Source organism: Mauremys reevesii, linkage group 24 (genome assembly GCF_016161935.1).
Source record: "Mauremys reevesii isolate NIE-2019 linkage group 24, ASM1616193v1, whole genome shotgun sequence".
NCBI lineage: Eukaryota > Metazoa > Chordata > Testudines > Geoemydidae > Mauremys > Mauremys reevesii.
In genome coordinates this window covers 7,968,672-7,991,870 of record NC_052646.1, presented here as the reverse complement: position 1 = coordinate 7,991,870, position 23,199 = coordinate 7,968,672, and the positions used below count along the sequence as shown (strand labels likewise).

Sequence of the window (23,199 nt, the reverse complement as noted above, 5' to 3'; positions counted from 1 at the left end):
AAGAATTGTAGTTCTCATATGTAAAGCCTATTTCGAAAATTACGGGGCGCATATTTGTATTAAACAAAGCCTCAGCTGCATTATTTAAGATACTGTAATATCAAAAACTGATCATAGATTAAAATCAAATAGGCTTTTTACCATCAATGAATCTTTTACTTTTTGGACTTCACAGGTTGGAGAGTGAAACTAAACTGGTCAGTAGAGCTGAGCGACTAATTTGATTTTTCTATCCGGGGACCAAACTGAAAAGTGCGTGTGTGTTGGGGGGGGGGAGAATTGGTTTGGTTCAGCCCATAACTGATTTTTTATTTTTTGCACAAAAAAATTTAAAAAATTAAAACATTTAAACCCAACACAAAATGCTTTTGGTATTTTTGCTTTTTGGGTCATTTGGGTGGGTTGAGGTTCCCCCTTTTCTTTTGTTTTTTAGAAAAAAAATTAGAAAAATTTCTAAGTGAAATACAACTTTTGATTCTGGAAAGATACTTCTTAAAAAAAAGAAAATTTCCAGCTGAATCTGTTAGCTGAATTTGCTCTGAATTTGCAAATAGTTTTCGGTGCCCTGAAAAATGGACTTTTTGGCAAATTTACTATTTGCTGGGAAAATTTCATCCATCTCTACTGATCTGATCTATTCAGTTCTCTTGGATTGGCATATACCACAGGTAGTGTTTGGCTTCCCAGCACTGCAAGTGAAGTGTTAAATTGCAAATCCTATTTCTGCTGCCATAAAACTGAAATCAGTTCCATTCATCAAGAGGGTTCTTGACCCCTCCCCCCCTTTTTATTTATTTTATGTTTTTTAAAACCTAAATAGACATTGGCTCAAATTCACAACAGGTGGAAGTCACTGAAGGGACATTGGATGTCAAACTGCATGATATTAGGCAGCTTCAGCTAATAGTGTTGTAAAGGGAGTAAATAAGAAGCGCTACGTTGTTTTCACACTTTTTTGGGCTGATTCTGGCTTGGTTTTGAGACTCCTTAGGCACATCTGCATTGTTTATGACCTGATTGTTTTTTCCCTTCCCAGGAATGGCGTGAATGTAGAAGGGGCAACGCACAAGCAGGTGGTGGACCTGATTCGAGCAGGAGAGAAGGAGTTAATACTGACAGTGTTATCCGTTCCGCCCCATGAGGCTGATAACCTCGACCCCAGCGACGACTCTTTGGGGCAGTCGTTCTATGACTACACCGAAAAGCAGGCTGTGCCCATTTCCATCCCCACATACAAACACGTGGAGCAGAATGGCGAGAAGTTTGTGGTTAGTATTGGCTCGAGCATGCCTTGTGGAGTCCAGAATTGGGTTGTTTTCCTGCTGATCAGGTCCTAAGCTGTTAGTTTTCCGAGAGGCCTGGTTTTTAATCTGATCTCTGGATTCTGGTTGTCAGACCCTCTCCCTCAACCCCAAAGAGGCTGTAATACTGACCATAGCTTGGAACTCCAGATCCTATTATTTCCTTTAATTTTAGTGCATGTAAAGGGCGTAACAGTCCAATGTATGAAGGCCTCTGGTTCATAGAGCAGCAGTAGTGCAAGCTTTCCTCTCTGCCTGGGTCCCTCCCAGCCTCCCAAAATCATCATAACAGAGGAACCTCCTCTAGGGCTGAGATGACCTTGGCCTCCATGGTTCATTCAGTCCCTTGGCTTCTTTGTATTCTGTTGGAATACTTACTCTTTTTCTGAACTGGGTTATCTGTCAGTTTTCAGCCAGTTCATACAAGTGGGGTAGCTCTGAGCAGTGGGTCCCAGAGGGTGACCTTGACAAATGGCCTTTGGTTGACACTTTCTATTCAGTACCATCAGTTAGCTCATATATGCTTCTATATCCTGTTTTATATTAAATGCCTAGAATACCTGTGATAGATACCTAAGGAGTATGATCATTGAAGAAAAACTCTTTTCTCATGCTTGTGTCCCTGCAGCTTCCCATGCAGCAGAATGAAATTGGAATGATTGATTGTGTCGGTTTCACTCTGCTGCCTTTCCTGAGAATGTGCTGTGTGTATGAGTGATCCTTCACTAATCTTCAGGGAAGTGGCCAAAGATTTCACATACAGGTGTTACAGTGGCCTGATTTTCACAGTTGCTGAGCATCTGCCACTCCCACTTAATTCAGTGGGAGCTGTTTGCTTGTTCAGCACTCCTGATAAGCAGGCTAAGTGTGTAACCTCTGTGCTATAACAAACATTAAGATAGTGTGTGTGTGTGTATTTCTTTCCCTTTCTGTTCTCATTAGTTAGGGATCAGCTGTAGAAAGTACCAGCTTCCTCCCAGGTGGAAGACACTGCCCGACTGCCTTCACTGTGGGAGCTGGCGCTCATTCTTTCAAGTAACATGGTCTGTCTTGAAACTGCTGCCTAAGCGGATGCATCCTCTGAGGCTTGCTATTGACTCTGGCTTATCACGGATGCCTGGCTGCAGCTTGGAATGGAATGCGCTAGCTATTTTGCATGTTTCCAATCTGGTTCCCTTCTCCCAGAGATGTAGAGAGGGGAAAACCTAATTTGAGCTGTGGATGATTAAAGTACGCACTTCCCCTCCATTGTTAAGTTTTGAAAGAAAATCTAATTGCTGCAGATCACAGAATAAACTTTTATTTTTCTCTTGGTGGCAGTTAAAGTTTACTTACTGATTATTGTTCTTGGTTTGAATCAATTGGGAAAAATCTGTTAGTCACGTTTCTGCCCAAAGACTGGTGCTGGCTGTTGCTGGCAGCTAGGCTGCATGTATTTCCATCTAGCTTGTGTTGCTGGCATTTGCTGTGCTTCAAACTGAGAACACACCACTGACTCCGAAAGGAGATTTGAGGCTTATTGGCAACAAATCCACAGAGCAGCAAGAGCTTCGGGAGGGGTGGAGTCGGTTAAAGATTGCTTGTAGTCAGAACAGTGACGGTGTAAAAATGGCACCATCTTACTAGACTCAGCTCCTTGTGTGTTTGAGTCATGTCTATAGATGTGACTAACACACATTTTCACTCCTGTTAGCACTTCTGAGCCCATCGAGCTTTGCCAATGCACATCTGTCCTCATCTGCAGCATCTTCTGCTGTTCCCCCTCTGGGGCCCATGCATCTTTGCCAATGCACCTCAATCCTTGCCTCAGCACCCCTGCAATTCTAGTAACACACCCAGCAGCTTTGCTGGTTCACCCCTGCAACTGTCACCTCAATCTTGCTCTGCGGCATCCCTGTTTTTGCAGTTCTGGGATCCCTACAAGCTCTGCTGATGGATTTCAATCCTAGTCCTCAGTCCCACCTGCCATTCCAATCCCAGGCTGCTTTCGAGTACTCTTCCAATTGCTCCCGAATTGTGTGAGTGACTCTGATGCTTTCATGATGTGAGATCAAACTTGTTCTCACTTTTGAGCTACCCTGTCAGATCACGCGTGAGAGCTTGGACACACCGCGTTGCAGAGACCCGTGGTCATAGTAATTTTACCATGAGCAAATGGAGACGTGAATGTTCCTGGGCACCGCTCCTGTAGTGTTCACCTGGGGCATGGCTGAGAGGGCTCCAACCTGCCAGAATTAAGTGAGGCATCTATTACAAGTGGAATAATGGTTGGGAAGCAACACAGAGAGAGAAATCTAAAACTGTTCACTGGATTAGGGCAAACTTACACTGAGAATCTCATTTGAATGGCTCACAGGTCCCAAAGTGGAATTTTGGGCATGTTCCAGGGATATTAATTGGCCAGGCCTCATCTAGGCCATTTTACTTGGCTCCTTTGGTTGTGTGTTATGTTCCCTGAATGCCTCTGTAGTATACCTGTTGAGCTGTGTCCTGTAGTCCATCCGTTGGGGCCAGAGCCCTCCAGCACATTAGCCTTAGTGGTGATTTGTGTAGCTAAACGGTGCTTTGACAACATACCTGTTAGGTTTGAACCATGAGAAAAATCAGCAAAGAATCTTAAAGCAAAAAAGAAGAAATTCCATCCGGCCTTTGGTTTTCCATAAGTGACTGTCAGAGACAGAAGCCAGCCACAAGTGTGGTATTCTTCCCCTCTCAAATAGCCACTTATTGTCAAGAGGACAGTTACCGGTCACCAGCTCCTGGGAGTGGCCCATAGATCAGTGTCAAAGTGAACATTCTCCCAGCATTGGTTCCCAGGACTTAAACACTCAGACATCCAGGGTCCTTTAAAAGCTGGTTATAATAGTACATTGCCTGGGGTGGGGGAGAAATGGTGTAAAAACTGCCTTGGCCAATTCACTTCCCAGACTGGTTTTCTTTCTCCGTTTTGCCTCTTACCTTACCCAGAACCTTCCCTTCACCTCCTAGTGGCTAGAGAGCTGCTGTTTCAATCACAGAGAACTGGATATACAGTTGCCGAGGGTCTTGAGATGAGATGTCAGGGTTAGATGAAGTACTGCTTTTTGGGTGGGGTGGAGAGGCATGCAAGGCAATCGTGCACTGGTGAAGGAATTTTTAAAGTGAACTCAGCTGGGTTTTGAATTACTCTGCCCAGACTGAAAGCTTGACTGAACCAGAGCAGTCCCCGCTGTGTGCATTGCAGTTACAGTTTGGCGTGTAAGGAGCTGACAAATGACAAATTGGTTCCCGGTTTGCTACTTTTTCCCTTACAGCATAGAAAATGGAGGCATTTTCCCATGGAGAACATGACAGAGTGTTACTGTTCCAGGAACCCGGCAGACGCACAGAAGCGTGTATGTTTTTGGGGAGGCGAGGACTAGAACTTGGTTCATCACCAAGAAGCAGAATCTAGTGTGAGGCTTGTAACCTAGGACGTGTACCGTGTGCGTTTAAATGGAGCAGATTTGATCCTCATGGAAACAAAGGATTCAGGGCAGTGGCCAGATATAGTGCGAACAGGGAGTGTGCAAGTTCCCCATATCACAGTTCTATCCTGTAGCACCCCGTGTTGTTCCAGTTCTGGGCTCCACACCCACGCCAGGCAGATGGCTAAATTCAGTACCCAGTTATAGGACAAGAGGGAAAGGGTGATAGAAACACGAGTCTTAGTCTAAAGAGAAGAAATCTTGCAAGGAAGCTGCAGCAGCTGTATCTGTGCTGCAGGAAGCCTGCAATGTGTCTGGAATGAAATGCAAACTTAAAATGACTAGACAAATGCAATGTATGTTCTCAGCTGGACAGAGGTCAGCTAATACTGGCCTCGCCTCCTTGTTTCCTCCCTCCTCTGGGGTTCTCCAGCATCACGTCATGAATATATGCTTTTGAGCAACGCAAGAGTTGTGCTTTGAAAAAATATCCTTTTTTTTTTTTTTGGAAGGTCACAGGTCAGCTATTCCTATGGCTAATGCTGAAAACAAATTGATTCAGCTTCCGAGACCACGCCCTGTACAGATCTTGGAAGCGAAGTGGGACTCAGAATTCTTTGATTTTCCAAGAGCTGTGGAAGGTTCTCTCTTGTGTCTAGGGTGGTGCCTTTTGAAATACTCTACTTCTCTGACCTGCCAGGGCTTTCAGTGTTGCAAATGCAAAGGGGAGTTGATGTATGACTTTGGCAAGATGGATGCTGTTGTGCAAATTTATCTTGCACCCACAAAAGGGTATAAGCGTGTTTATATCTTTGGCACATTCCTTTCCTCCTGTGAGGCTGATTAAGGCAAGTGTCCCATCGGTTGGTGCCTCTTTATCATTGTGGGCATATTAGCAATGCCAAGACAGCTGCAAAATTGATAAGAACCTGGTCTGTGGCTTCAGTTCTTTATGCCAGGGGTTCTCAACCTTTCTGAGGCCCCCCCGTGTACCCCCTCCCCCCCGCTATAAAAAGTCGACGGCCCACCTTTGCCACAACAACTGTTTTTCTGCATATAAAAGCCAGGGCCAGTGTTAGGGGATAGGAAGCAGGGCAGTTGCCTGGGACCCCATGCCACAGGGATCCCTGCAAAGCTAAGTTGCACAGGCTTCGGCTTCAGCGGGCTCAGGGCCCTGGGCTTCAGCTTTCTTCCCTGGGCCCCAGCAAGACTAACACTGGCTCTGCTTGGCGGCCCCCCTGAAACCTGCTCGTGGCCCCGCAACGGGGCCTGGACTTTATGCTGTCTGGGTGGTAACGCTGATTCTGAATCCCTCGCTTATCTCTGGACCCCTTAACAGTATTCTTTGTAAAGACCTTGCCACATGTAGTGTGTAGGACTAATTGACCTTAAAGTTGGAGGCTGGCTGAATGGTGAAGGCATGATCTGTAGATGTGTTAGATCTTTGAAAGGTGCCCCGATGTGTTGGCTAAACCCCCCTTCACTCTAGATCGTTTTCCTTTCCTTTCTGATGTCAAATTCCCATCAGGGTACAGAGGCCAAATCCCATTTCCTGAATGACCTTGGGATGAAATCAGAGCTGTGTGCACAGCACAGAAGCTAGTTGGATGACAAGGTGTTTCCAAAAGATTTGAACCCCTCTCCCCTGCCCTATTGTCTCTTGCCCAGTTGGGAGTGCCTGACAGCAGCAAGGGGCTCTATTCAGTCATGGAGTCTAAGCCTGGTCCTTGATCAGAGGCTGTCTTTGGGCTCTGGAGGAATGTCTGTGTTTTAAGTAAGGCCTTGTGTATTCTGAACCTAAACATTGCAGCAAAGGCCCTGGATTTCTGTGGCCTTCTGATGCTGAATTCTGCAGCAGACTGGAAATTCAGCTGTAGCTTTGTGTGTGTGTGTGTGTGTGTGTGTGGAGTTATTAGCTATGGAAACAATTGATCTAATCAGTGCAGTATTTCTTGTTTGATGTTCAGTTTGTGATACTGAACATCAACACTGTCCCCACACCAGTCTATTGCTGTGTCAAATAGTGATGCCTGGAATCGTTAGTTGGTGTGTTTCTCTGACCAAATGATCAGCTGTGACATAATGAATGATTTAAATTGATAGCAATTTTCTAACCTACCATTAAGCTTCGAAGTCAACACCCCATTGAGATGACTGAGGCAGTTCACAACTCTCAGCTAATTTCAGGCTGTCTGCAGACTCAGGAAGGCAGCAGTGCATCTGTTTACATTTGGGAAGCTTTTTATTGCACTAGACAACTTTCCTGTCCTTCTCTTCCCTCTGCATCCTGCTAGGTTTACAATGTTTACATGGCAGGGAGGCAGCTGTGTTCGAAGCGGTACCGGGAGTTTGCCATCCTCCACCAGAACCTGAAGCGGGAGTTTGCCAATTTCACCTTTCCACGCTTGCCGGGGAAATGGCCTTTCTCTTTATCGGAGCAGCAGTTGGATGGCAGGCGCCGAGGGCTCGAGGAGTATCTAGAGAAAGGTAAAGGACCAGCTGAGCCAGAAGCACAAGCCCAGTGCTACATTGAAGCTGTCGGCTTCCAAGCAGGTGAAAGGGCTTACGGAGATGGCGGTAAAGCCGACCAGCAAGGGAAAGAGGCTCATTTAAAACCAGGCTCGATTTTCCAAGGGAAACACTGCAAGAAAAACCAAACTTCACTTGCCATAGCGACGTGTGTGTTATTGACTTACTGATCACTTCCAACAACAAAACAGTGTTAGTTTGTAATGCATGGGGGGGCCGTTATTTACAGGGTTGCATGGTTTTTCTTAGGGAATCCCAGCCAGACTGCCGTAACTTGGCCTTGCCACTGCTGTATGTTTTAAAGGGGGGTATGCATCTCTGTTTAAGCTTCTGTGGCTTAGAGCCTGGAATCTATAGCTTCAGTTGCTTATGCTGTCTGGGTAGCAACGCTGCATCCAAATCCCCTCCTTGATCTGTGGACCTTGGAAGTGTTCTTAGTAAGAGACCATGCCCCACACGTGTCAATCAAGGCATTGTAAATGGGGATCAGAAAGGAGTTTCCACCCCATGGTATAGCCCTGTACTTGGCTTGCCCTGAAGCAGTAGGGATTGGCTATTGCTGGGTGAGATGGACCGTCTGTGCCTGTGCAAGTGCTTGGGCCAGGTGCCAGTTTGAAGCCTGAGGATTCTCTGCATAGAATGGGTACAGAATGGGTATTAGCACAGTAAGCTTCTCCCTCACATTGCTCATATATCTCAGCCCTGCCTTCCATGGCCCATTGAATCCACAGCCTCCCTGTTAAGTCTTTCAAGAAAGGAATAAATCAGTCTCTGTTAGCGTTGTGGACCCTGTCCTCAGTGGCTTAGGTACCACTTCATTTCACACAGGCCACCTACCAGTGACTGACAGTTATCTTCCCTTCCCCCAGCCCCCGTTCAAACCAGCCCCCTGGGGTGGAAGGCTCTTGTGCCCACTTCCAGGTGTGATCCACTAACGCAGCATTCTCTTTGTCCGGCAGTATGTTCCATACGAGTCATTGGGGAGAGCGACATCATGCAGGAGTTCTTATCGGAATCGGACGAGGTAAGTGGGCATGCTAGAGACTACGCCGGAGTGCCAATCCGATGCTCTGTGTTCTCTTTCATAACTGTTACCTTCAGACTGTTGATTGTAACAAACTAAACCCCCAGGTAAAATATGGCCAAAGAGAGCAGGTTAGGTAGTTGCTTAGCTATCTGTTGTTGCCCAGTTACACACACACAATCATGGCAAAAAAGTAGTAGCCTGATGTATCTGTAACCCCAGAAAGCTGCGTGGTTGGCCACTAGGTATCATCGTAATGGGGGCAAAAGACTTGTCAGAGGTTGCCATGTGCCTCTGTTATATCCGTCTGCTATTGATACAGCTATTCCAGGGGATTGCTGCAGTGAAGAACAGCTCTGATGCTATTCTTGTCAGTTCCTGGAGTTCAGATTTCTACAAACAAGCAACCAAACTCTCTCAATAGGGGGCCCTTGACTTTCGTACCATGTCCCCTTGGCAGGCCCAATATAAGATCCATTGATTGGGTTTGTTGCTGGCTGCTTGTGTTAATGTTGCATCTTGCAGCACTGCTGGCTTCTGCGTAGCCTCTGGTAGCTTGAGTAGCTTTGCATTTGCATGTTACTCATATTTTATGCTGCAGCCTTTGGAAGCCAAGGCAATAGATGTTATAAACATTAATATTTTATCTCGGAATAATTTAGTTATGATTTCAAAGCAGGAATTGTGAGTTATTTTCCCACTAGCTGTTACTTTTTCCCCCCAAACTTCTTCTGGTATGTAGAGCTGCTGTATCCAAGAGTGTCTCTTCCTTCATTGGCAAACTTAGAATGCACTGATTCAAGCATGTGGAAAATCCTATCCAATTGTGACCTGAAATGGTTCATTCAAGTTCCTGTCTTGTGATGCTGCTGGATTCACCTCTTCCTTTTTTTCAAAAGTTGCCTTTGTTGCAATCAGAAATCAGTTTCTGAGGCTTGAAGATTCATTTTGAAGTGCGGTTATATTCTGAAAAGTGACTATGTAAAAATGACCTCTTTCTGTTTAGCAAATCAGTATTTATTTATAGTGACACTGGACAGCTTTGACTCCAGTGAATGGGAGCTGGAGTGTGTTCTGGCTCATGCAGCCTCAACCAGAATGATTAACCAAGTTCTGTTTGTAGGACCAAATTTTCTGGGTCCGTTACCTCTATGAACACAGGCCAGAATTTGTCTACAGAACCCTTAGAGAGGGATGATGACGATCCCATGGTTAGAGCACTGGGCTGGGGTTTAAGAGACCCTGGTTCAATTCCCTGCTCCACAACAGACTTCCTGTGTAAGATCTTGGGCAAATCACTTAATGTTTCAGTGCCTCAGTTTCCCTCTATAAGGGAGATAATAGTCCTGCCCTGCCTCACACGGATGTTGTGAGGAGAACACATTACTGTTTGTGCAGGGCTCAGATACTATCATAATGGGGGTCAGATAAACTAGATACCGATAGCGACGGGTGAACCAGAAAGAGCCTGTTTTAATTCTCAGATCCCAGCGTGAGTTTGCAGGGCTGGCCGTTAGAAAAATAAATCTTCTTGTAAACTTAGCCAACTTAATTTGTGCACATGTGCCATGCCACTTCTGGATCACTTGTCTGGAGTAAAATAACTCCCCTTTAGGACTGTTGTATCTCCTGCAGTACCTAGATTACTAATCTAGTGATTCCTGGCTGGATGCTCTGTGGCATGATGGGAAGAAAGGACTCTGATGGATTACGTGTTCTTTTCTCTTTTCCAGAATTACAATGGTGTGTCAGATGTGGAACTAAGAGTAGCACTACCGGACACAACAACAGTGACAGTCAGGGTCAAAAAGAACAGCACTACAGACCAGGTGTATCAGGTAAGGTGCATATTTGCGTGAAACTTTCTAATGAGCTGAAATAGATTAATGTGGCTCAAACTTGAAGCAAGATCCTGCATGCACAGAGAGACCTTTCCCTTTGCTGTTCTCCATGGCGGGTGGGTTCCAGTGGAACTATTCCTGCAATAACACAATGGGGGGGAGAGTGCTGGAGAAATCCAACCTTGCATCTTGGTGAAACGGTGTTTCCTTTGGCAGTTTCTCCTGCAAGGGCAGAGTCATTGCTCTGTTAATTTTCACTGATAATATCTTAAAAGCTGCAGCAGGATTTCTCTAGTCACTAGACAAATTCTGTCTTGTGGCTGCAGAGTTAGCTGTCGGCAGGCAGTGAGAGCTTGCAAACCCAACCTATGAGGCTTGTGCAGCTGTCTAGTAGGGCAGTGACTTGAGTCTTAATAGGAGCGGTCTGCGTTGGGGAAATCGTGAGCGTGGGGTTAGTATTTAGCTGCCTTGTATAGTTGGACTAGTAGGTTTAAGGCCTGACCCCGGGGAGGTCCTGACTCTTCAACTCCCATCGAAGTCACTGCAACATCCCACGCCATAGCGATCTTAACTCGTCTACTGCTTCGTGAGTATGCCTAGAGTGTGGTGCTGCCGCCAAGGGATCCATTTAAAGTAGGTTAACAAAATGCAGCCGGTACTGCTGTAACTGAGGACGGTAGCTCAGAGAGAAACCTGAACAAATTAAAGTGTTGCTATAAGTAACAGAGCCAAAGGACAGGCATGCCAGCAAAATCTCATGGGTTCTAGATTTATGCAGTGAAAAACTATGCTTGTCTAATCAGACTCTGTGTATATTAATGCATTTAGGACACAGTCTATTGAATTGCATGCTTATATCGAGGTCCTACTTAAGCATGGCTCTGTTATCAGCATGCAGGACTGAAGTATTGCTGGAAAAACTCCTAGGGGAAGGGGGGGAGGGCGTCTGTGCCTGGTGTACTAGGAACTGAAACTTGAGGCACCAGAAGAAAAGATGACCTAATTGTCAGCTGTGGTAGTGCTTGAAATCTGGAGCAGTTTACAGAAGGAAAGAGCGAGAGACTCTGAGCCCTAGTTAAATAAAATGTGTGACTGAACAGGAATAGTGTTAAAGCTTTCCTTGGTGACTAATACCCGGGATCGGTGACTTGTAAATAACATGTGTGAAGCTAGGCCGGCCCTGTCCCCGAAGAAGTCGGAAGAGTGCTGAGCACAATTTTGCTGACACAATTTTTCCTTTCGGTTGCACTTTAGGCTGTGGCTGCAAAAGTAGGAATGGACAGCACTACAGCAAACTACTTTGCCTTGTTTGAAGTGATCAATCACTCCTTTGGTAAGTCTCGTAATGCTCCCAACCACGCAAAAGTTCTGCAGCAGCAGAGTCTGCTGGTGTTCTCGTTTTGCTCCTATCTGCTTTCAAAATCCAGAGCCCCCAGGGGAAATCTGCCAGGCCTTGGAGACTCTGGTAATGAGGAGCCCTCGAAGTTTGATGGTTTTTGCTTCTGCTAATGCTTGACTTTCCCTTTTTTAAACAGTTCAAGGAGACTAAAACTGTGAGAAACGAAAACATGTTTTAGTTTTAAGGATTCCAGGTTGCTTAAGATGCTCTTTATAGTGCCTGGGAGGATGAAGTGCAGAGAACTCTGCTGGCATTTGAGCCTGGGTTGTGGGAGTCTCTGGGGGTTTAGATGATGACACCTCCCTGCCTGCTAGAGATAAGTAAAGCATACTGATTCGAAAAAAAACACAGACAAAAATCAGCAGCAGCAGCGCTTCTGTTTTTCACCCAGTTTCAAACTGGATTTGCTGAAGCAAAAGAAAGTCCAGTAACTTAGATGTGACTGTATTAGATTGTATGTGCTAGGCTTTGAGCCAAGAGGTCCTGATTCCTAGCCCTGTTCCCACAATCTGTATGTTAACGGCTTTCTTACATGGCTGAAGGCGTGCCTTGTGCTACGTTGCTAATTGTGAAATATAGGCCGAGATAGTACAAACTGTTCCCGCTGGCTTTTGCTTTGGAAGACACGTCTGGCTTGGATTGCAGAGGCATTTTTAGATTTTTAAAGAAAGCACTTCTAAAATATCTCTGACACAGCAGACTAGATTGGCATGCAGATCTTGATCCTGGATCATCAAAGTGTAGTGGTTCATCCCTGTCTCCTGTGAAGCAGCCTCAATCACAAAATTACCACTGGATGCCACCGAGTTGACAGTTGCTTTATCAGAGATACCTGGCACTGAGATGACAGGGCAGGATCCCAGGGCATTGGCAGATCTGTGTCTGGGGAGCCCGGGACTGGAATGGAAGAGCATGCTGCAGGACAGGATTGAAATGTATTGGCAGAGCTGTGTAGGGAACCCACATAGGAATGTCAGGCGTTGTCAGGAATGTCAGAATTGGGGTGTACTGGCAGAGCTTCACACAGGAAGTTTTCACACTGCGTGATTCCAAACAGTGCTATATAAGAGCTGGGTATTAATAATAGTTATTCCTTATTTTTACGAGTGCCCTGCTTCTCAAACGATTGACAAGTATATGCTCTAGTTAACCTTGGTGGCGGGTGTGTTGGTAAAACTCATTCTGAATATTCACACTTCTGTATATACTGTACACGCTCCTTTTAGTTTCCCTGCAAACAACTGAGCTCCATCTGTGACAGTGCAAGGACAGTGGTCCTACCTGAACGTGGGGCTGAAAAGTCACTCAGGTGGGTCATGCTGGCTCACGCAGTGTTTTGCTCCCTCGTTTAGCAAAGTGTTTTTTCAATACAGTAAACTCACAACAAAGTCACGCTGCCTATGGTACCAACCATCCCGAGCAGATACCGAATAGCCTGAAGGCAGCTCCTTCATCACTGACCGCTGGACGAGTCTTTGTTCTGGTTCTGATGGCAGACTGCCCAGATAGCGTGTGAGATCCTTCTGTCGCTTGGGAGAATCTTAAAGCAGCTTCAGTGTGTGTGAGAAAATGTATTGTATTGTTCCGAAGCGCCCGACAATGGATCATAAGAATCGTAGCCCCGCTAGGTTCCATGTTATCCACTCCCGTAGGCCAAAGCAAGACTCTTCCCTGCATTGTTTTCTCCGGTGGCTTGAATGCCCCAGTGCCCAGGCTAGAGACCCAAAATCTAAGACTTGTGCAGGATACATCCCTGTACTCGTCACAAAGAGTGAAAAGAAACTGTGACGGTCTGACAAATATGGTCTGTCTTCGCCAAGCGTGGCTGCTTTCAGCTGAAGTTCTGCGTTACACAGCCGCTTTCCACACAGGCTTGAGGTACAGCCCCTGGGGAGCAGCATTCCCCAGACAGCAGGTCAAGCGAGTGGATTCTGGTTTCATACAAATTCCTGATGGCTGAGGTGCCTGTGTGTTGAGCCTGTAAATAACTAGCCTCGTAAAGCTCCGCCATTGTGAAGGCAAAATTCAGATGGGGCAAGGATCTTGGAAAAAGCAGAGCTGGGGTCTTGATCCCGTCTGCTCCATGGGGACCAGCTCACTCACTTGGCTTTGCATTGTGTTAGCTGAGGCAGTGTGACTTCCCTGGTGTACAGTTATTCATTTGTGTTGCGGTAGCGCCTAGGAGCTCCAGTCCTAGGCCAGCAACCCATCGTGCTAGGTGCTGTACAGGTACGGATCAAAAGGATGGTTCTTGCTCCCCAAAGAGCTCATCCTACTCTTCCCATGCGTCTTGCAGTGCGTAAACTGGCGCCCAATGAATTCCCACACAAGCTCTACGTACAGAACTACACGTCGGCGGTGCCGGGGACTTGTCTGACTATCAGGAAATGGCTCTTCACTACAGAAGAGGAAGCCCTCCTGAATGACAATGACCTCGCGGTTACCTACTTCTTCCACCAGGTAGGTGCATGTGAATTCCTTGCCTCGGAATGCTGAACTAACTTAATCACAAGCCATTTACAGCAGCTCCTGCTCATGTTGCTGTAGCTAGTCCGAATTCCAGGACATTGAATGCCTCAGTGCCACGAAGAGCTTGGGTGGGGAAGGCCCCGTCCTATGTACATCTCTGTTGTGTAAGAAATGGAAATTGGTGGTTGAATGATTTGCCCACTGTCGCTCAATGACTTCGGGCAGGGTCAGAAACAGAATACAGGATCCTGCTGCTACTCATCACTGGCTCAGGCCCTCAAAGAGCAAACAGAAGAACTCAGGAGTCCAGACTCCCTGTCTCCTGCTCTAACCACTAGATATGCCAGGACTCCTAGGTTCTTGTCTGTGCGTTCACTGACCCATTGTCTCTTTTGGTAAGTCACTTCACCTCTTTCCATTCATTTACTCCTCTGTAAAACCAGTATGTCACATACTGCCCAAAGGTGCTGTGCACTGAATTCATATTTGTAAAGCACACAACAATCCCATAGACGTGCCAGGTGAAAGTACTGCATTTAATCGTCTGTTGAAGACTCACCTTTGCTCGGTTTCCTTTCCCCCTTTTTTCATGTAGGCTGTAGATGATGTGAAGAAAGGTTGCATCAAAGCTGAGGAAAAGTCCTACCAGTTACAGAAGCTGTCTGAGCAGAAAAAGATGGTCATGGTATGTTTGTTGTTCTCTCATTACTTGGAAATGGCTGTTTTTTCTGGCATTGGCCCGGGATTGTGCCTTTCCGGTCTGCAGTGGAGCTATAAAAGTGCCACTTTCCAAGAGAAGCTGTGTTTGGAAGAGCTCTGTGGGTGTATTTTGACTTGCGTTGGTTGACTACACAGGGGAATGCCAGGTTGCTGTGCCCGTCCCTGCATGCAAGGTTAGCACGGTGCTAACTGGTAAGAGACACTCCCAAAACACTCAGTGAGTTAGTCTGTATGAAGCTAATGTCCATATGCCAGATCATGCGTTGAGTTGAGTCAAACTCCCTTACTTGTGTGGTGTGTACCGCTGGGGCAGGACTCAATTCTTGTTTAAAAAACATTGAGCAGGTAAATCTACAGCACTTAAAGACTTTTTATAAATCACTCGGTTGGGGTCCTTGATGGTAGCTCTTCTGCCTGTTTAGTATCTGATGAGCAAAGGGCTGTTTCCATCCTGATCTGTTCTAAGAACAGGAATTGTCTGACCAGTAGTGCATCTCCTCCCGTATCCTCTCTCTCTGTGGCCAGTACCAGACGTTTCAGGGGAGGGTATGAAACCCGTCGCCAAGCAGTCTGCATAGCCAGTGCTTGTGGCGCTAGTGTAACTTTATTTACACACCTCCGGCTTCTGCGTCTGTGCCAACACGGCTGCGCCTTGCACATCACCACACCGTGAACTGAGCTCCACTCCTAGCCTCCCTGTTGCTGCTGGGGCTGTCAGAGGCAGAAAACGTAGCTTCAAGGTCAGAAGAATCGTTGGGCTTGTACATGGAATAACTTACTGAGTTGCTCTGGGATCGCTGAGGCTGAATAAACATGGGGCCTCCCACTGTCCTGTCTGACTCTGAGCTCCAGCCTGTCAGGTTTTATTTCCCTGACCACCTTTGGTGGATGCTCACAGCCCTGGCAGTGTTCCCGCCTGTAGATTGCTGGTCTCTGGTGCCAGCGACCTCCCAATCTGAAATCCTCTCCCCAGTTAGTCTTTGCCAGCTCTTACTGTACCTCAGGCTCATGGGCGGTGGGTATAATAGGCCAGGGAGGCGTTGCCTCCCCCGGCGCTGCTGCAGCTGCCGAACCTCCAGTTGCAAGGTTTGGTGGTGAAGTTTTTGCTTTATGCCCCATGCAGGTTCCGGGGCACCTGAAGAGGCACATACCTCCTCCTCAGCTGCCCCGGAACCTGCATGGAGCATATCAAAAGCATCTTCTACAGATGATGGGCGGGTTGGGGTCCGAGCAGGGGGAGGCTCGGGCTGGGGCTTCGGCCACCCCAGCCAGGGCTCCTATGCTCGGGGTGGGGGGCCCTTCCAGGCTATGGCTGGCCCGGGGCTCCTCCGGGCAGGTGGGGGGGGAGGGGGAGCCTCAGGCCTTCAGCCAGCCCAGCAGGGGCTCCTCTGGGTGGGTGTGGGGGAGCGCTCTGGGCTGCAGCTGGCCCGGGGCTCCTCCAGGCGGTTGGAGGGGGGTGGGGAGGGTCAGGGCTTCGGCCAGCCTGGAGCTCCTCTGGGCGGGGGTGAGGCGCGGGGCTCCTGCGGCTGGGAGGGGGCAGGGGGTCTCGGGGCTCAGGCCGTGGGGAGGGCATGGGCGGAAGGGGCAGACTGGGGGCTAGCTCCCTGGAGGGGGACTCCACCCGCCACCCATGCTTGTACTAATGGGAGCCCTGTTGACCCTTTTTGACGGTAACAGCTGTCACAGATCAGTGCTGGAGGAGCTTGAAAGGTCTCTGTGTGGAGCCTCCAGGTCACCTGAGAGGCTGTGGTGCCTTAAGCCAAGAGTTTCCTTCTAATCACTCCCTAATCCGTGTATTTGCTTACCACAGTGAATACTAAACATCCCCCTCCCCCTGCCTGCTTCACCGCTGAGCTGGTGGGACACTCCAGGGAGCCTGGAGCCCCTTCATTCCTTTACGGGCTGGTTCATCGCTGGCTTTTCAGCTACTGCAACATCAGAAATAGGGTTAAAGGGCCAAGGTCAAGGTAGTATCATTGGAACTCTTCACCTGTGCCAATGACGGTTCCTGTTGCAGTAGAGTCTCCAGGTCCCAGTTGTGGCTGGAGCCCTCTTGTGCAAGGAGCGGTTCAAACTCACTGGAAGACGTGGCTCCTGTCCCCAAAACCTTACGTAAAACACTTCCAATCATAAAGCTAGGGGGGGAAATTAAGGTTCATATTCGGAATACAAGACTCCTGGGTTCTTTTCCCAGCTTCGTCCCTGACTCCCTCTGTGCCCTTGGTGAAGTCACTTGAAACTTTGTCTTCGTTTTCCCCCATCTGTAAAATGGGGATGTGACAACTTACACTATAACCTAGTCTACACTAGAAAAAGTGTGCTGGCATAGCTATACTGGCAGCCCCCGCAGTGGATGCAGCTTACGCAGGTTTATACCAGTTTCCTGAACAAAATAACTGAGGCCAGTAAAAGCACTTCTCCCTCCTGCTATAGCTACATATACGCTAGGGCTTTGGCCAGGATAAAAAAAATAATTGCTCCTTTAACCAGTATTTTTATACTGCAAAAGTTTTAAGTGTAAACCTGGCCTCAGTGAGGTGCTGTGTTTAGAAAGTGCTTTGAAGTTCAGAAGTGCTATTTAACATGTAATTGATGCTCTGAAATCTAATTGATTACTGCTTGCATCTCACTGAGCTTTCAGTGAAATTCGCTAGGTCGGTTTCCCATTCTGTCTCTAGTCAGTTTCCCTTTCTGATTCTCCTGCCCTATCACAAGGCTGCTTTGTTTGGGCTCCCAGCACTGCAGGCGAATTATTACACTTTTTACAAAGCGTTCATTTAAATAAGAGAAGAAGTCCCTTGTCAATATTTCCCTACTAGTTTTTGTTAAAATCCTTTAAGCAAACCTTCGATGGTGAGCCTGAACCTACTTGACAATGTCTTTATGTGATTTGAACCCATAACTAGGAGATTCAGCATTAGGTCTGAAAATCCAGGCTGATGCTCTGGCCTCAGTTCACCCTGTTGTAACTTTTCCCTCCCTCCCATTCTAGGCCCCAAGTCCCTGGTTTCTGTTTTGAGTTTGTTCCAGGCCTTCAGCAATACTTGCACACAGTCTGTTGGTTTTAAGCTCTGTATGACTCTAGTCATCCCTGACTGATGACAGAGTCAGGTAAAACTCAGCAAGGGATCTTGGGGAACATGACAGTGTAAGCAGCAGTTTGCGCTAAATGAAAATGGTTTTAATGAGATCCACACTCAGGGTGATCTCAGAGTGAGAGCTAGACCATTTGTGGCTATGTTTAAAAAAAAAAAAAAAATCCCAAGGATTTCCAGGACGCTCAGAGCCGTGGTATCTAGTGATTCCAGCTGGGCCAGCTTTTTAGAAAGCATTTATGGAATTAGTTGGTGCTCGAGGCTGCAGGAATTCAGCCCACGCAAACCTCAGCCAAATTTCTGGCAGTGGACTGAATGTGGTGGTATCCATATGGTTAAGAGCAGGGATGTGTCTCCCAGCTGGGATTGCAGGAAGGGGCTGCTGGACACTGAGGGGATTGCAGAGGGTTGGGGTGAAGGGGGATTGTTGCTGCCAACACATCACTTTCTTGCTTTTCTCCAGTATTTAAACATGCTGCGGACATGTGAGGGTTACAATGAGATCATCTTCCCCCACTGCTCCTGCGACTCCCGGCGAAAGGGTCATGTGATCACAGCCATCAGCATCAAGCACTTTAAACTCCACGCCTGCACAGAGGAGGGTCAGCTAGAGGTAAACTACTCAAGGGCATGGCAGGGTTTCCTGGGTCGGAGGAAGTTCAGCGTTGCTGCAGGAAGAGGCAGATTACTGGTTCCCCATTTCTGGGGTGCTGCAGCTGCCGGAAGAGTAAAGTTGAGAGCAGGAGGAGGTGGCCGTTAAAACGGTGGTAAATGCACTATTGTGTGATTACAGAGACTGCTGCTATGGTGGATTCCCATAGCTAGCTCTGCAGCATTAGCAGAACCTCTCTGTGTCCCCACTTCCCCTGCGCACCATTCAGCAGCATTCCTGGGACTCCCTTGTCTTCTCCGTCTCTTCCCCTGCACTCTGCCCTGCCCCGGTTCAGATCTGCCCTGTAGCATTTCAGGCGCTAACTTGCCTCCTGATTTGGCCGTGGCCAAGACCCTCCCAACTGGAGTATGGCCCGCTCTGGACCCCGATCTCTTCTTCTGTTTAGAACCAGGTAATAGCATTTGAGTGGGACGAGATGCAGCGGTGGGACACAGACGAAGAGGGAATGGCATTCTGTTTTGAATACGCACGAGGAGAGAAGAAACCTCGATGGGTTAAAATCTTCACCCCATATGTAAGTGACCTTGTTAAACTGCAAATGCACTAAGGAGAGGGACTTGCCCAGTTTTTAGAAACTGGTGTAGAATTCTCTTTGCCCTGATCTCTTGGTGTGAAAGCAGATTTGACACTCAACTTTTCCTTGCGCTGCGTAACCAGACAGCCACTTGGAGGAGCCAGAGATACAGTAAGTTCTTGCTGGGTAGAGCTGGTACCTCTGCCTTCCCCTGCTGTGTACACAAGCCGAGTGTACAGCTTCTGACTCCCGCCCTGCGCTCTAATGGAAGGCTGTCATTTCGGAGCTGCGCAGCGCTATTGCTGCTGCGCTTTACGTCAACCTGAGAGAAGGCTGCTTTATCTTTGCAGTTCAACTACATGCACGAGTGCTTCGAGCGGGTGTTCTGTGAGCTCAAGTGGAGGAAGGAGGTAAGATCCTGAAACTGCACCGAAATTGCTTAATACGTTTTGTGAGTTGACAGTAACCCTTTCCTGGCAAGCTTTCATACTGGTTCGCAATATCCGCTTACTGCGCAAACCAGGAGAGGTGGGTTGTGTAGTGCGGAGGGCTGATAGTGGGGACTCCTGGGTTCTATTCCCAGCTCTGGGAGCAGGACCCTGGGAGTCACTCCTGGGTTTTATCTGCAGCTGTTGGAGGGGAGTGTTGGCGAGTGACTAGAACAGGGAGTTGGGTGTCAGGACTCCGGGGGCCTGATCGTCTCATCCTTTGCATAGCGTAACTCCTTTTGAAGAGGTGGTGCTGTGCGTGTGTGGCATGCGATAATCAAGCCCCCGCCTCTGCAAGTCATTGGCTGTGACACCTTGGGCGAGTCACTCCCTTGCCTGAGTCTCCTGATCTGTTAAAAGGAGAGAGCAAAGCCTCCCTCTCCCAGGAGGGTTATGAGGGCTGCTTAATTGTTCATCAAGTGCTTTGAGATCCTGCAGGAGGAAGCTCTGTAGAAGTGCAAAGTATCTTTTTTTAATTATGCCCAGATTCCCGGTCCCAACTGCCTGCTCAGAATCTGTCAGTCATGATGTCCTCTTGGTAAATTATTCAATTTTTAGGTGTGACTCTGGCTGGTGCTGGGGCTTCTTTCCAAGCCAAGGAGACCTTAGCAAATAAGCCCACCCCACCTGTTGCTTGTTCACTTGTTAGTATTCATTGTTTTCTGCTTCTACTGCATGCACCTCTCCATCCTCTCCTGGTCCTTAGAGGAGATGTTTGGCCACCCCTCATCCACCTGCCAGAGTCTCCCTATCCCCATGTGGCTGCTGCCTGGCTCTGTGTCCCCATGGTACGGCTTCCTGCTACAGCTAACTGCAGTGTAGCAGAGAGATGGCAGAAGAAGATAGCAGGCAACCTGCCCCCCCCCGGGAGTTGGCTTAGAAGAGATGATGCAGAGTTATTCTGCTTAGGATGCTGAGGTCCGATACTATCAATGTGCTGGTCCATCATCACGTGTAGTGTCTTGAATCGCCACAAGGTGTCTGTTGGAAAACTTGTGCTGCTCTGTTGTCTCAGTGATTCAGTCATCCCAGTATATAAGCAACTGCGGGAGGCAGGATACTGCACTGAATGGGCCATTAGTCTGTTCTGTGCTTCTAAGTTCCTCTGCTCAACCCATTACCGCTGAGGATCAACTCTGTCACTTCTATCGTCTCTTGATCCTGAAGCAGGCAGCCTCCAGAAGTGACTAGCTTTGCTTATTAGAACACTGTTGGGTGCCATTTCTGAACACAAGCTGCCTGTAGCATCAGATGGGCCTGGAGCAGATGTGTATTTCTGTGAGGACTGATGCGCTGATATTTGTGTGGGCTCCTATATCCCAGAGATCTGAGGCTGGTATGTGAATATGCTCTGGCAGTCTGGATAGCTCTCATCTGTACATAACCATGCCGCTGCCATGTGCACTGCTGGATTTCCTAGAGGGCAGCATTCACTACGGTGGCTGGCAGGATTTTTGGCCTTTTATCACATGCAACAGCTGGGCACTATGGTTACGCAGCGAGGGGGAGAAGAGGCACTTTGGTCAGTGTATACAGACTTCTAGCTCCATCCGTGTTCTTCAGGTTGGCAGTGGGCCCCTCATGTTACTGTCCCCTGCTTGGGAGATATTGATCTGCTCCACGGGCTAAGGCCAAATGTTGGCATCTCTTTCCGCACTCATGTCAGAGCAGGGCTGAGCGTGTGTCGTGAGCAGACGCCTGATCCTGGCTTAGTCCGTTCCTAACAGAAAGAACAGTAGACGGTTGAAATTCATTGCCTGGTACTCTGGGGTGCTTATTGGAGCCTCCAAAATCCCATCCTTAAATTCACCCTAAATACACCAGTGCCATAGAAATAGGTCTTTAGTCCCCCTCCGCCTCCATCAGTTTTTATTTATATCCTTTATATTTTTTTTCTCGTAAAGGTGGAGGAGGAAGCGACAGACAAGGATAACAAGAACTTCAGTAAAGACAATATGTGCAGCAAGGTAACTGGGGTGAAAGCAAAACAGCATCTGGGCTCTCTGAGCCGGTCTGATTGCTGTACTGCGGACCTACTATTTACTTCCTGCTTCTCCATGCCAATCCCTGCTAGTGTAGAATAGCGTTCACAATAGTGGCCGCTCGTCCTTAAAGGAAACTTGCAAAGCAAAATATTTCCTGTGGCTGCATGCTGGGGAGAGACTGCCATGCCGCTTTAAGAAATGTTCTTTGTTTCCTTACATTGGAAATATTTAGTCCTGATGGGTCCTGGACACGGACAATCTTTGGAGGACCTGGAATGAGACTTTACCTGTGAAGCTCTCTCCGCTCCCAGATGAGAGGGAAAGGGGGTCAGAAAGGAGCAGTAAAGGGAACACACATTTTTTTTTACTTTTCAGTTCCTTTAAAGGACCAAAGACTAATCCCGGAAGCTGCATGCCAACTTTTCCCATGGTAGTGCTGGAGGGGCATCCTGGTACCACTTGATTGGCAGGTCCTGACCTCTCAACCTCTTGATTACTGAGATGGAAAATTGAATAGTAGGGAGGGAAACCATCTTGTGTAGCTGAATCTTTTAAGCAAAGCAGCCCTGCTGTTGTCTGCTAAGCAGTTACACAAAGCATTTCTCACTGGTTCTACAGAGAGATTTAAACCTTTAGCTTCAAATTTTGCCCTCGGATGCACCCAGGAAGTTTCCATTGCCTGACTGGGGTTTTCTATCTTAAGCCTAATCTACACTTAAAATGTAGGCTGGTGTAGCTGGGTCAATCTGGGGTGTGAAAAGCCACCCCCCCTGCGTGACATAGCTATGCTGACCAAACGCGCAGTGTAGACACAACTACACCAACGGAGAAGTGCTCCCGTCAACATGGCTAATGTCATTTGTGATCCTGTACCTTTGTCGGCATATGCTGTGTCTCTGCTAGGGGCTGTGCTGGTGTAGGCTCTGTAGGGTAGATGTAGTTTGAGGGTTTTATTCTGCTGCTCACATCTTAATATGCAGTCCGAGGGTACGTGACCCACACTCCCCATGAGCCAAACCCAACACTCGTCCTGTTGTGTTGCGAGAGCCTAGGCCTTTGGTTTCCTGAGGGCCTCCCGTCCGTTTTCTGCTCCGCTTTAACCTCTGACTGTGCTGCAGTCTCCAGCCTTTCAGCTGTGCCAAAGGCTCCTGCAGGGCAATCTTTGACTCCTCATCTCCCTGTTGCTGCCCTAAATGCACACGAGGATTCATTAGTTTGTGTTATAAAGGAGGGTGGATGAGTTGAGTCGAGGGCTCACCAGTGAGTTCCAGTTCCTATCTAGTTACCTTGTGCTCCTCCCTCTGAGTGAGAGCCCAGCCATTTATACTGCTGAAATAAAGGCCACTTGCAGTATCTCTGTACGCACTCGACTCTGTCCCTCCCCTCCAGCTGTTTGGATGCAGCGTCTGGTTGTGCATAGGCCCGTGCTGTTGACTTGCATCTCTATGTGCCAGAAATCTTGTCAAGTGAAGTCTCTGCAGACTGCTGTGGCCTATTCCATATGTGCAGGGGTAGCGGGGACACAATGAGCAGCATGGAATTTCCAGAATCAATCTATTGGCCTGTAAAAATTGTTTACAGTGTTTCTCTTTGCCTGCAATGCCCCTTCTGGCTCTGGAGAACTCGGCTCTAGATAATTCCCCTTGCTGAGATTCCAGATGTTCTTGCATTTGTGTATGATGCCTTCCACTTAATTGCTCGTAGGTCCTAAACTA

General features: G+C 47.7%; 1 protein-coding gene across 3 annotated transcripts in view; it reads left to right on the top strand.

Annotated features, from left to right (window-relative positions):
- Nucleotides 1–23,199, top strand: part of SNX27 (sorting nexin 27) — a 46,990-nt gene that overhangs the window by 21,408 nt on the left and 2,383 nt on the right. For 2 of the 3 annotated variants that reach the window (XM_039512568.1, XM_039512570.1), the window contains exons 2-12: nt 1,037–1,268; nt 7,042–7,234; nt 8,236–8,300; nt 10,034–10,138; nt 11,396–11,474; nt 13,837–14,000; nt 14,605–14,694; nt 18,288–18,437; nt 18,883–19,011; nt 19,362–19,421; nt 21,404–21,466. In XM_039512568.1, coding sequence (XP_039368502.1) covers nt 1,037–1,268; nt 7,042–7,234; nt 8,236–8,300; nt 10,034–10,138; nt 11,396–11,474; nt 13,837–14,000; nt 14,605–14,694; nt 18,288–18,437; nt 18,883–19,011; nt 19,362–19,421; nt 21,404–21,466 — 1,330 coding nt within the window. The remainder of the gene's footprint in view (nt 1–1,036; nt 1,269–7,041; nt 7,235–8,235; nt 8,301–10,033; nt 10,139–11,395; nt 11,475–13,836; nt 14,001–14,604; nt 14,695–18,287; nt 18,438–18,882; nt 19,012–19,361; nt 19,422–21,403; nt 21,467–23,199) is intronic. The other variant, XM_039512569.1, reaches the window with a different exon arrangement.